Source organism: Eumetopias jubatus, unplaced genomic scaffold (genome assembly GCF_037043125.1).
Source record: "Eumetopias jubatus isolate StellerSeaLion01/CBP00866 unplaced genomic scaffold, mEumJub1_p1.0 scaffold_9, whole genome shotgun sequence".
In the NCBI taxonomy this organism is placed as follows: domain Eukaryota; kingdom Metazoa; phylum Chordata; class Mammalia; order Carnivora; family Otariidae; genus Eumetopias; species Eumetopias jubatus.
Window position 1 is genome coordinate 67,061,549 of NW_028274815.1, and position 12,484 is coordinate 67,074,032.

The window sequence follows — 12,484 nt, forward strand, 5'->3', positions numbered from 1 at the left end:
CCTATTCTTTTTATACTGTTAAACTAATTACATAAAGGCCATTAGACTGAAGTGGCTCTAATGTCTTTGCCCAAAATCTGTGTAAATGCCTCAAGGTTATGAAATCTAAACACTAAGGATAACCCGTCACAAACAGCCAGTTGGGTTTTAAGCTACGCCCAATCAAATAATCTCCTTTCTTTGTCTCTACACCTTCTCTACCTTTGTCTTTCCCCTGGCTCCTTCCTGTCAGGGCTCCTAACCATTTCTGGTTTGGCCGTGTCCAATTCCGATAGATTTTTACTCAATAAACTCTTAAAATTTTTAAGAAGTCTCAGTTATCTTTTAACGATAGTTGGTATCTCATTCCCTCCGATACATATCTCAGTTTAGATCATCCTCCTGATCCATACATAAAGTACTTTTCCATCCTTTAGGAATTCAGCCTCCAAATGTTTCTGTTATCTCCGGGAAGGACTTTATTAAATCTACCCACCTTCCCAAACCAGAAATCTGAAATCATCCTGTTTCTTCCCATTGTTTCACTCTTCACATTCAATCAGCTACCAAGCCCAGGCCATACTTCTTACTGTAATAGTTCTCAAATCATTTCAACTGACATCCATGCCATCAGTATGTCACAGCTTCTTAAGGGGTCCTCCAGTTTCCAATTCGAGTCTGTTTTAATCTATTCTCTACGTAAAGTCAGAGTGATTCTTCGAAAATGTAAATTTTATCATGCCATTCCTATGCGTAAAATGTTTCAGACTTTTGTTGCTTTTAGGTTTAAAGTTCTGAAAACTTCCTAGTATTTCTTCCTACGTTTCAATCCTGCGCTCCTCTTGCAAGCAATCTGCAGCCATTCTGAACTTCTCTGAATTCCTGGAGGGCATGCTTGCTGCATCTAAGCTGTTCCCTCAGCTAAAATACACCTTCTCCTCCTTTTCCTAACCAACTGTGCACTCAGCGCCTTTAACCTCAACTTTATGTATCTCGTCTCGAAAGCTACCTGACACCCCTCCAGTTTGAACGAACTCTTCTTCAGGTGTTCCCAAGGCATCCCGTACATATCCAGCAACTAAGAGTGTTGTCTTGTAACTGCTTATTCCCTAAAGCTCCAGTTGACGGTAAAACCCTGGAAGCCAGAAACCACGTGCTCTTCTCGTCTCAAGGGCCTAAAAGAAGCGTCTGACACACAAAATAGTAGTTCGATTAATATTTGTTGAATCAACATTCACTTTTTTCGAATGAGGGCGGCCCGAAGAAGACCAAAAAGAGGGCTTAAAGGAGACTGAGCAAAGATTTCTGTAAGTAACAAGTGAGATGGATACAGAGTACCTAGGTTTTTCCACACACTCAGGGTGAGGGACTAGGCCCACTGCCTTGTCGGAAGGCACAGCGACTACGGGCTCCCGCGGGCAGCGCAGGGGGCGCGCGACCCCAAGCGAGGGAGGACAATAGCTTGGAATTCGGCCTCGTGTTTCCGGTGGGGCAGCCTCGCGCTCGGGCGGTAAGGCCCGGGGGTGCGGGCTCCGAGCCGGCCCCACGGCGAGGGAGGAGCGGCCCGCTGGGCTCCCGCCGCCGCCACCTCCTCCGACGCCGTCGCTCCGCCCCCCCCCGCCCCGGAAGTGACTTGAGGCCCGTCCGGAATCTGCGGGCCCGGCTGCTGCAGCGTCACCAGCCGAGCCGGTGCGGGGCGGGCGGAGCGGCCTCTGCCGCCGCCAACGAACGGGGATCGCGCGGGGGCTAGCAGCGCGCCGGCCAGGGGAGGGGGCCCAGCGGTCGGGCCGAGGGCGACGGGCCGCCGGCGGCCGCGGGGCGACGACGACGCGGAGGAGGCGGAGCCCGGAGAGGGGTGGGGGCCGGGGAGGGTTAGGGTGGGAGGGGGTGGGGGGGTGTCCCAAGGCTCATGGAGCCGGCCGAGCGGGCGGACGGCAGGCATCCCCCGGAGCCCGGCGGGCTTCCCGGCCCGGACCCGCAGGGCTTCGTCCCTCAGAAGGAGATCGTCTACAACAAGCTGCTGCCCTATGCCGAGCGGCTGGACGCCGAGTCCCACTTGCAGCTGGCCCAGATCAAAAGCAACCTGGGCCGGGCCGTGCAGCTTCAAGAGCTGTGGCCCGGGGGCCTCTTCTGGACCAGGAAACTCTCTACGTAAGTGTGTTCGGGCCTGCAGGGTGGGCACGGGGGTTGGGGAGGGCAAAGGCTCAGTGGGAGGGCGTCCGGGGCGGAGGGTGAGGGAAGCCGCTCTTTGTCCGCACCGGACCGCTGGACTCAACTCTGCCCGGACTCCAGCCGGTGGTCCCGGAGGAGTAGTCGGAGAATCGCGACAAGAAGCCTGGGAAGCATTCAAGTCCCCTCCCTGCCACTTTCCTGCGGGACCTCCTTGGTCCTCACCAGCCCTCTACGTCCTCCCCTGCTGCTTCTCCCCAAAGGTTCGGGTTGTTGTCTTCCGACCTGCGGGGCCCTGGGGAGCCGGAGGGCACCGGGCTCCCAGGGAAAGAGGTGAGCGGTCCCCCAAGGCTCCTCCTTGGACCTTTGCTCAGGAGGGAGGAGAGACAGAGGATTCATCTATGAGGGAGCAACTATTGACTTTTCCTGGTGTTTCCTCGGGCTCTTCCTCTACGGTCTCCGCCTCTTCGTATCCCTCAATTCGTGGCTAGTAACTTTCTGAATGGGAAGGAAGCCGTAGAGAACTTGTAGGTTCTGCTTTTTTGGGCCTGCTCAGGCTTTATGGGTTTGATTGAAAAGATTGGTTTAAAATCAGCCCTTAGCTCATTCTCGGACTGTACACTAGACGTTAATGTTGAGTCTTAAAACCTCCGGAAAATGTGTGTTTCTCCAGTTGTGACATTTCCTTTGGAAATGTGCGACCCTAAGGAAAATAAAGAAGAGAGCTATCAGATTGTCCAGGGCATTATGAGTACCTGGCTTGTGTTAATTTTTGAGTCTCTCAGATGAATATAGATGACCTAAATCAGTTTGAGTTGTTAAATTATTCTTTTATTACTGTTACTATTTTTTTGCACAAACACCCCGCAAACTATAGTGCCACTGAAAATAAGGGGGAAAGCAAGTAAAAATACAGTCTGGGGGGAAAGGTTAGAAACTTTTATTTTTTTATATGCCCCAAACCATTTATGTCCAAATAACCAGCAAGATGGGCATCTTCACTGTGTCAGAAGAATTTTTTTAAAAAAAAGTTGTGCTGTGTCTTGTTTGGTTAACTACACAAAATCTGATAACATTGTATGTTCATGAATGTGGGTATGGATGGATAAACATACAAGACATAAGTCACTTATCCAGTGTTTACCCAAATCTGCTGAGTGAACTGGGTGATGACTCAGGGTTTTGTAATGCAATAGTCTCCTCTACATTTCCTCACAGGATGATTCTTATCTGCCAGTTATTAGGGAGCCTCTGACAAATTTCTCATCTCCTCCTGACGACCGTGGTGGTGGTGGTGGTGGTGGGAGTAATACCTTTTTAATTAAAACTAAACTGAAACACTTAATTTGCCCTTTTCAAAGAGAGACCATAAAATGTCAAGGTTAACAGCTCTCCTCTTGATTAGAGTATGAAGTTTATGTATTTAGGATTCATGGGAGACTTTGGAAAAAAAGAAATGCAACAGGGAGAAGAACCACTTTCCAAAAGAGGAATGTTTTATAACTGATTAACATCAAATGATTTTTCAAGTGAGCCTCCTATGTGTTTGTGTTACTTAGGCACAGTAAAAATAAAGTTACCCTGTCAGTTCCAGTAATTCCCCCATTTTAATCACTCTTGTTAGATTTACCGGAGAATAACCATTTTGGGGGACACAGCTTCTTTTAGATGCACAATATATAAGTATACCAATGTGTGAATGCGTACCTGGTTTGGATTTCTTTCTTTTTGTTTTATTTTATTTATTTTTTTTCTTTTTATTAACATGTATTATTTCAGGGTTTTTATTTTTATTTTATTTATTTTTTCTTTTTATTAACATCTTTATTTGTTTCAGGGCTGGTTTGGATTTCTGAATCTGGATCTACACAGAGTTAAGCATTGTTTTCTGACATATTACTAAGCTTGGTAAATTAGCACCTGGAACTGGATTATTTTTGACATATTAAGTATAAGTAGCTTTTACCAAAAACAGCTAAAAATACAGTGGAGACAGTCCTTGGTGTTTAGGGCAAGATTGCAGTTCATAAGGCTTACTAGCCTGTGAACCCCAAACCATTCATGTTTAAATAACCAGCAAGAAATGCTGTCGGAATTTTATTTTGGAACAGTGGTTAAATGCTGCAAAATGATTCTCAGGACTGCACTGTGAGACATTTTGAACTTGGTGGAACATGTGATCTTGGGTGTATTTTTTTTCTCCTAAGTCATGTTAAGGTGACCTGTTTATAGTTGCACTTGTTGTTTTTTAATGAGCCTTGTGTGTTGCACAAGTTTACATCTAAATGATGCCAAAACATGTGATGACAGCTGTCAATTACCTGAGTAGTGATCATATTTAGTACTTTGTAGAAGAATGGAAAGTAGTAATGAAAATAAAATGCAGGGGTGCCTGGGTGGCTCAGTCGGTTAAGAGTCTGCCTTCAGCTCAGGTCATGATCCCAGAGTCCTGGGATCAAGTCCCATATCAGGCTCCTGGCTCAGCAGGGAGCCTACTTCTCCCTCTCCCACTCCCCCTGCTTGCATTCCCTCTCTTGCTGTATCTCTCTCTGCCAAATAAATAAATCTTAAAAAAAAAAAAAGGAAAGAAAAAATCTAACTTCTACCAGTAGCTCTGTGACTGTGGGAAGATTACTTTAATCCTGTGTTTCAGTATTGTGAAAGAAATGAGGGGGTTGGACTAAATAATTCCTGAGAAACATTCCTGGTCTGGCGTTTCATGATTTTATTTTTTATCCTGTAGAGCCTCAAATAGGCCAGTGTGTATCTTTCTTTGGACTGTTTGCAAGGACTATTTGAGCAGCTTGTAAAGTACTGGAAATAGTTCTATAGATCAAGCACATTCCTAAAGAAGACCAGAGTGTAAATGCTGTTCAGAGGCACTGGGACTGGATCCCGGACACCCCTAATCTGGGCATCACAGGTCTGTGTGGGGTAGGGTTCTGGTTTGGGGATACTCAGGCTCCCGCTCCCTTTTTTACTTTTTACCTCACTTAAGTACTTAATGTCATTCTGTTTCAATCCATTTTGAGACTGGGTCTGTGTAACATCTCTGTGAAGAAAGGTTATTTCTGTGTACTTCAAAAATTGGCCCTGTGGTAAAATACAAGCTCTCTTGTATGGACAAGTTAAAGTATTAGAACTGCATGAGGTAATATCACAGGGACTGTTTTTAAGAAGCAGGGAAACAATTGGAGAAGAGAGGCACAAACCTAATGGTCTTTGGAAAACAGCACTAAAGACAGCTCCTGGACTCGAAGTGAAAGGTGTTTGTGGATAACTGGTACGGTCCATGTAGAGAATGATGGAGTTGCAGAAAGATAATCTTGAAACTTATTATTTCTCCCTTTTCCCTCTGGACCTTTCATGTGTGGTGAGGTCTAGTTTGAAGACGTCAGTTGATCTATACCTGGCCTTGCTGTGAATATTATTATCATCTTGGTCTTGCTTAATGTCTCTCAGCTTTAGGGTCCTCTTTCAGAAAGTGGGAGGAGTATAGACTCTTAGTGGTTTTTCAAACTTAAAACTTACCCAAGGACTGTTCTATAAAAGCAAAATCTTAAACACAATATTGGGCTCCTCGGGCTGGATAAAGTTGCACTGACTTTTTTCTTTTTAACACTTCACTGATTATAGAACCCCTGAAAGCCTGCTCAGGGCTCTGAAACATGTTGTTCGAAAAATCACTGAGTTAGTCCCAAAAGGCCTTTCTAGCTGTGTTCCTTTAAATTGGTCTGGAGGAGGGAAAACAAGTGAATAGCCTACTATTTCCTAAAGTTTACTCCATCCATAATCCTTTCTTTTGTGTTTCTTTTTTTTTTTTAACAAAATTTTGATTTTAGGGAAGGATGTGCACTTGGTGTATTATGAAACAAATTTAAATGTCTTAACTTGTTATAATGAAATGTTCTATGCTGTTTTCTTATAATGAAATGACTCTATTATACTGACAGATCATTTGCTTTGCTAATTAAACTATAACTTCCTTGTTTAATTATTATTAAGAACATGATACAGCCTTGGTTAGGAATTGGATTATCCCAGTTGAAACCACATAATGTATATAATTAGATTATATAACCACCGGAAACTTAAGTTTAGTCAAGATATGAATTATCAAATACACTGAACTTCTTTTGTGGAAAGTAATAATCTGACCACAGGAGCACCCAAATTTGTATCATCTCTGTGTTGGGGGAGAAAGTAGAAAATTCCAACCACTGAATCTCAGCTATTAACACGATGTACTTATTTGGATATCTAATGTTTAAGTGTTGAAATTGTGAAGTAATAAATAGAAGTGCTTTCTACCTGTAAAAAATCTTGAAATCTGACAAATTACCACATTGATCAGTGAGAACAGTTAGGGAAAGTAGTAGAAAAGGTTTGCCTTTGTTTTTATATGACCACACTCAAAACAGGAACCAAAATTTCTTTGTTGAATTGATTTGAAAGCTGATTTTCCATAGAAAAACAAAGTAAATGAATTAAATTATTTGGGGACATGAATTTTTCTGACAAAGTTGCAATAAACTGTACTTTTCTTTCTTTCTTTTTTTAATTAACCAACTTTAGTTTTTAGAGCAGCTTTAGGTTCAAAGCAAAATTAAGCAGAAAATACAGATATCCCCTCTACCTACACATGCACACATTTAATTTTTCATAGCAATCTCAAACTTAGATATTATATATATATGTGTGTGTGTGTATATATATATGTGTATATATGTATATATTTTTTGAGGCCCTTCCCATTTTTCAAACACCTTTTTAGTTTCTTTCTTGCCTTACTTGCTTTCATTCATTCTTTCTTTTTCTCTTTTTTAAGTAGGCTCCATGCCTGATGAGGGGCTTGAACTCATGGCTCTGAGATTAAGAGTCACATCCTCTACTGACTGAGCTAGTTAGATGTCCCTCAAGAACCTCTTCTAATCATTCTTTTCTTTTATTTTTTTTAAGATTTTACTTATTTGACAGAGAGAGACAACAAGAGAGGGAACACAAGCCGGAGGAGTGGGAGAGGGAGAAGCAGGCTTCCTGCTGAGCAGGTAACCTGATGTGGGCCTGGATCCCAGGACCCTAGGATCATGACCTGAGCTAAAGGCAGATGCTTAATGACTGAGCCACCGAGGCGCCCCTTAATCATTCTTTTAAAACACCTTGTCAATTTTTTCTCCTTACTAGTTAACTGAATGTTTTTGCAGAATCTCATTTGTCAATATATATGATTTGAATAAGTTTTGAATACTTTTTTTGTTTTCCTTTAAACATTCTTTATTGTGGAAAATATCACACATATACAAAGAAAGACAATAATATAGTGAACTTTATGTACCCATCACCTATGTTCAATTATCAACTCATGGCCAATCATGTTTCTTCCACTTCCATGCACCCCCCCATTGTTTTTGAAGCATATTACTTCATTCATAAGTGCTTCCAGTATGTATCTGCAAGGGAAAAGGAATTAAACCAAAAAACTCAATACTGATGCCATTCTCAAGCTTAGAAAAATGAACGATAATCCATCACTTTGATCAATCTCGTGAAATTCTACTTGTAAAATTTGTGGTTTTACTTCTGAGTTTCCATTTGCATTGTTTTGTCTAAGGTTTACTTCATACAGACCCCATGGGCAGCTTATTAATGAACATTTGTGTATTTTGGCATTGTTCTTCTCCCCCTCTTAACTGTGGAGACATAGAATCCGTCCTGGGTCAACCAGGACTTCCTTGAATTCTCTCCATTTTAAAAACAAAGATACTGAGGTTCTTAGTAGTTAATACATAGTTGGATGCAAAGGAGTGGTGGCAGGAGTCTTTGAACAAATATTTTCTGAGTGCTTTGTGGGGGCCCAGCACTGGTTTTGGCCCTTGGGATATGTTAGTGAAAGATTTCTGCCCTCTTGGGAAGTTCCAGTGTGCTGCTTTTTCTGTAAGTACACATTTTTGTTCTTTAAGGACAGCCTAGGCAAGGAATGGCTCCATCAAGAAACTTGAGGAAAGTAAATATGAATTATAAGGTCATTACTTAAAAAAAATTCTTATCTGACCAGTGTGTTTTAATGCCCTAAATGGAGGCACTGAGAAGGGCAGTTAGGGAAAAAAAATTAATAAAACAGTACTATTCCTTGTTCAGAAATGTGAATGTATCATTTAAAACAATTTTCCCAAGTGGTCTTGCTGCAGTGTTATAAAATAAAATTGTCTTTGAAATATATGTTCTTGACTGAACTAAAATGGAGGCAGTTTCTTGCTTTTTTAAGGGATGCTTGTTTATTTAGTAGTAAATAAGGGCACAACTTCTTAACCCATTTTCTCATTTTGGAACCCAGGTGTTAACTTTTCTGTTAAAGAGACTTACCTCTAGTGAATCTTCTCTCACTGCTCTCCTTTTCTCCTTTTTAATACAAAATCCAAATCTGTGTTTCTAACCTGTGTAGAAAATTAGATCAGAATCTCATACAGTGTGAATGGCAAGCTGAGAACAGGGTAATAACAGCAACAGCAAGCAACCAACCAAAAAAACCTGTATGTTCATTCATTGACACAGCCACTGGAATGTTAAAAGCAGCGCATACTATAAATATTCCCATTTGGAATCTTGAGGTTGGCTACTTCCATATTCGGCCTACACTCAGCATTTCTTCCCTTTTAGTGTACTCTCTCTTGATCCCTTGTTTGTGCTTTTGTAGTCTTTGTATTTAATCTTCCCTCTACTGTGAGCCTTCTTGAGGTCAGTGTCCTCCATGTTTACTTCCTTTCCTCCTCTCCCAGCATTTACTACAGCAGTACGGCAGTGTATATGCATTCATTTGTACTCTGATATTATAATTAATTTTTTGGTCTTTGTAAACTAAAGCATTATGGAATTCTAAGAAATTACTACTTTTACAGTCAAAATGGAGAAAACAAATACGGGATGAGATCTATTTTTTTTTTTAAGATTTTATTTCTTTATTTGAAAGAGAGAGTGAGAGAGAGCATGAGAGGGGAGAGGGTCAGAGGGAGAAGCAGACTCCCTGCTGAGCACAGGGAGCCTGATGCGGGACTTGATCGCGGGACTCCAGGATCACGACCCGAGCTGAAGGTAGTCGCTTAACCACTGAGCCACCCAGGTGTCTGGAAATGAAATCCTCTATTTTAATACGGGATTCAAAAGAAAATTACCTATTTAGTGAAAGAAACAGAGGGAAGGAGCATTTTGGTTAAAGAAGAGAATGGTGTGTTTCATAATCCAAAGTGGGAGTCTGGGGGGAGTGGGTTTAGCAAAGTTAATTAGAGAAGAAAGCAGATTATATTGGTTGCATCAGTGAGTTTGAGACTTTAATTTAAAAATAAATCTATAATGATTGTTATGTTTATTTAGTACTAAATAATTTAGAGTGTAGTTAATACAGTTTTTGAACAGGTGAACCATACAGTTTTGGTAGTGATCATCGCCTTTTTATGCTATTTTGGCTTTTTTTCACAATAAATAGACCCTAAATTTTAGAGTCTAAAAATAAAGTAAAGGGGTGCCTGGCTGGCTCGATCAGAAGAGCATGCGATTCTTGATCTCAGGGTTGTGAGTTTGAGCCCCACATTGGGGGTAGAGATTACTTAAAAAGAAAAAAAAAGCTTTAAAGATAAAAATCAAAATATAGTAAAGACTTTTTCCCTTCCCAAGAAAAAATTAACACCTTTGAAATGGGTTTGAGAATAGTATTGTAGTTCATATAAATTGGAAATTGCTTAAGAATTAAAAATGCTTTCTAATCTCCTAATGGTAGGTACTCTAAAAGAAATGTGTTAGTAATCTTTGGGCTCTTAAGTGTGAGTATTTCATTTTGTTTTCTGACAAATTTATTTTTTAAACCAAGGATGAGGTAGAAGTTTTTAGAGTAAGAAACTTTATGAATGCAATCTTTTGCATTAGAGTCTAGTTTATATTTTGGGTGGATTCCTAAAGAGTTTAGTTGGGATATTTTCTCTTATGAGGGGAGGTGGGTTACTTCCAGACATCCCAGTAAATAAAATATTGTCAAATTTCTGCCAACATATACCAAACAGTGGTCCCTATTTTGTGTATGGCAGGAAAAAAGTTACCATTTAACAAATTCCAGAATGATTTAAAATGTGATTTTTAAAAAAGCATAATTAGACAAATATCTTAAAACTTTTTCGTTTTGTGGAGTTTTTTTTTTTTTTTTTAGTTTGTATGGTCTCACAATTTTTCATCTATATGTTCATTTATAAGTGCTTAATAGAGAATTTTTCATTTGTGGGTTATGGCCAAAGCGTTGTGAAATCAATTTAGGTCTTGACCAGTTTTTTCTTTGTTTGTTTTGAGGGGGTTGTTTGTTTGCTGGTGAACTAAATTAGAATTATTAGAGTAAATTTAGAAGTAATAAGGCTGAATGTTTATGACCTTAATTTCAGTTTTTTATGTATTTTTTTTCAGTTTTGTATATGTTTATGTATATACTGGGTTATATATTTATAATGGTGGGTTGTGGCTCCTAAAATATGAAAGCTACTGATTTTACAGGTTTCTTTCTGTAATTCAGATCATCTAATCAACATCTACACCTTGAGCCACAAAGATACGAGGGGTAAAAACGGAAAGTTCCAACAGGTTAAAAAATCAGTAAACTGCGGGATCTTGGAAGAGAGCATTAGTTAATAGATTATTGAATGAGTGGCACCGATACTCCCTAGCATATGTTGAGACCTCAGAGTGTGCCAGCACTATGCTAATGACTTTACAGTCATTATTTCACTTAATTTTCACAAACATCCCTATGAATTGTAGGTACGTTTGTTATCCCAGTTTTACCTTTGAAGAAATGAGACTTAGGTACGGTATTAGCTGATTTGTCTGATGACCACAGGGCTTGCTCTTAACCATGTGTGCCAGAGGAAGGAAACTCGCAGGCTGTATAGCCTGGGAAGGCCACCTGGGGAAGAATGGCACCTGAGCCTTGAGGTGGGATTTGGTTAGGTAAGCAGGAATCTTGAGAAAGCCATTTAATGTGGGGGAACAAAGATATAAATAAGTCGACCACATAACTGTTAAAGTCTGTATTTGGAGCACATTCTGAAATAAATCAGTTATCTGTCTCCCTCTAGGCTGTATGCTCCAGGACCCTTTGTTACTTTCCATTCCCTTTTGCCATGTCTGGCCTTTAAGTGACATTCAGAAAGCATTTCAAGAGATGAATGCCCCTTGTCCCTGACTCTAGAGAGAAGCAACTGGGAAAAGAATAGAGGGATCATTATTAGGTATTAATAGTGAATGACTGTATTACTGCAGAAATTGTCATGTCAGTTATAATAAGTCATAAAGGATATAACTCTGAAATACAATATGCTGACACTCCAGTGAGTATTGTTTAGCCTGTGGTATAGATGGGGATAAAGAGAAGTGTGTACTTCAGCTCTCCTTGTCCATTTAGGGCCTTCCGTCAGAATTACTATACTTGGTAAAGATAATAGACCTGTTTTATAGTGTGTTTTGGAAACCTCAATGTTTTAAGGCCAATTTGCTTAATTTGGTAAAATATTTATTGTTTGAAGGGTTTTTTTTTTTTTTAAATAGAACTAGTTCTTGTGAGCTGTTTTTAATTATGTAAGCCAGTATATTTCTCAAGATGCACTCATACATTTGGTCAGCTGAAAAGATGTTTCTCAGAATGTCCACCTTGTTTCATTCTTCGGTTAGAGTTGAGGGTTATATATGTATAGAGGCATAGTCCCTGCCATCCTTACCCATTAGTCATCTGAAGAAACATTATAATATATACATGTATAACTGCAGTAAGAAATAGAATGTGGAAAATACTCATTTGGTACAAGCTGTTAAGAGAGAGAGAGGACAGAGATAGCACTTTTGGTTGGGAATGAAGGAAGACTGTCAAAGAGGAAGCCTTAAAGGATAGACAGGCTTTTAAGGATATGAACAAATAATTCACAAGAAAATATATAGTAAGCAAATATCTTAAGATATATTTAGCCTCATAACTGAGGAAATACTAATTGAAACAGTGTATAAGTATTTCATTTTTAGTGATTGAAATAGATTTTAAACCACCATATCTTGTACTCCTGTCAGTCTGTTAAGGTGCAGTGGTTCTCAAATGTAGTGAAACGTCTGGGAAGCATAAAAACAACTGGTACTCGGGGCCCATTTCAGATCAGTTAAATCAGAATGTCTTTCTTGTACATTAATCTCTTACCCATCACCATAGCCTTGTGAGGGAACCCAGGTCTTGAGATTAAATGACTTGCCCGAGGGACTGACCTAGAACACTTTGAATTCTCTGCAAATTTGTAGAACTGTGCTGCTCCTGCTGGCT

The 12,484-nt window shown here is 40.2% G+C and overlaps 1 protein-coding gene across 3 annotated transcripts in view; it reads left to right on the plus strand.

Moving 5' to 3' along the window:
* Window positions 1-1,879: 1,879 nt before the first annotated feature.
* PSME4 (proteasome activator subunit 4) overlaps window positions 1,880-12,484 on the plus strand; it is a 108,768-nt gene continuing 98,163 nt past the window's right edge. For 2 of the 3 annotated variants that reach the window (XM_028103805.2, XM_028103806.2), the window contains exon 1: window positions 1,880-2,130. In XM_028103805.2, the coding sequence (XP_027959606.1) occupies window positions 1,889-2,130 (242 nt within the window). In that variant the 5' untranslated portion in view covers window positions 1,880-1,888. Of the gene's footprint in view, window positions 2,131-7,107; window positions 7,197-12,484 lie in introns of all 3 variants that reach the window. The other variant, XM_088026538.1, reaches the window with a different exon arrangement.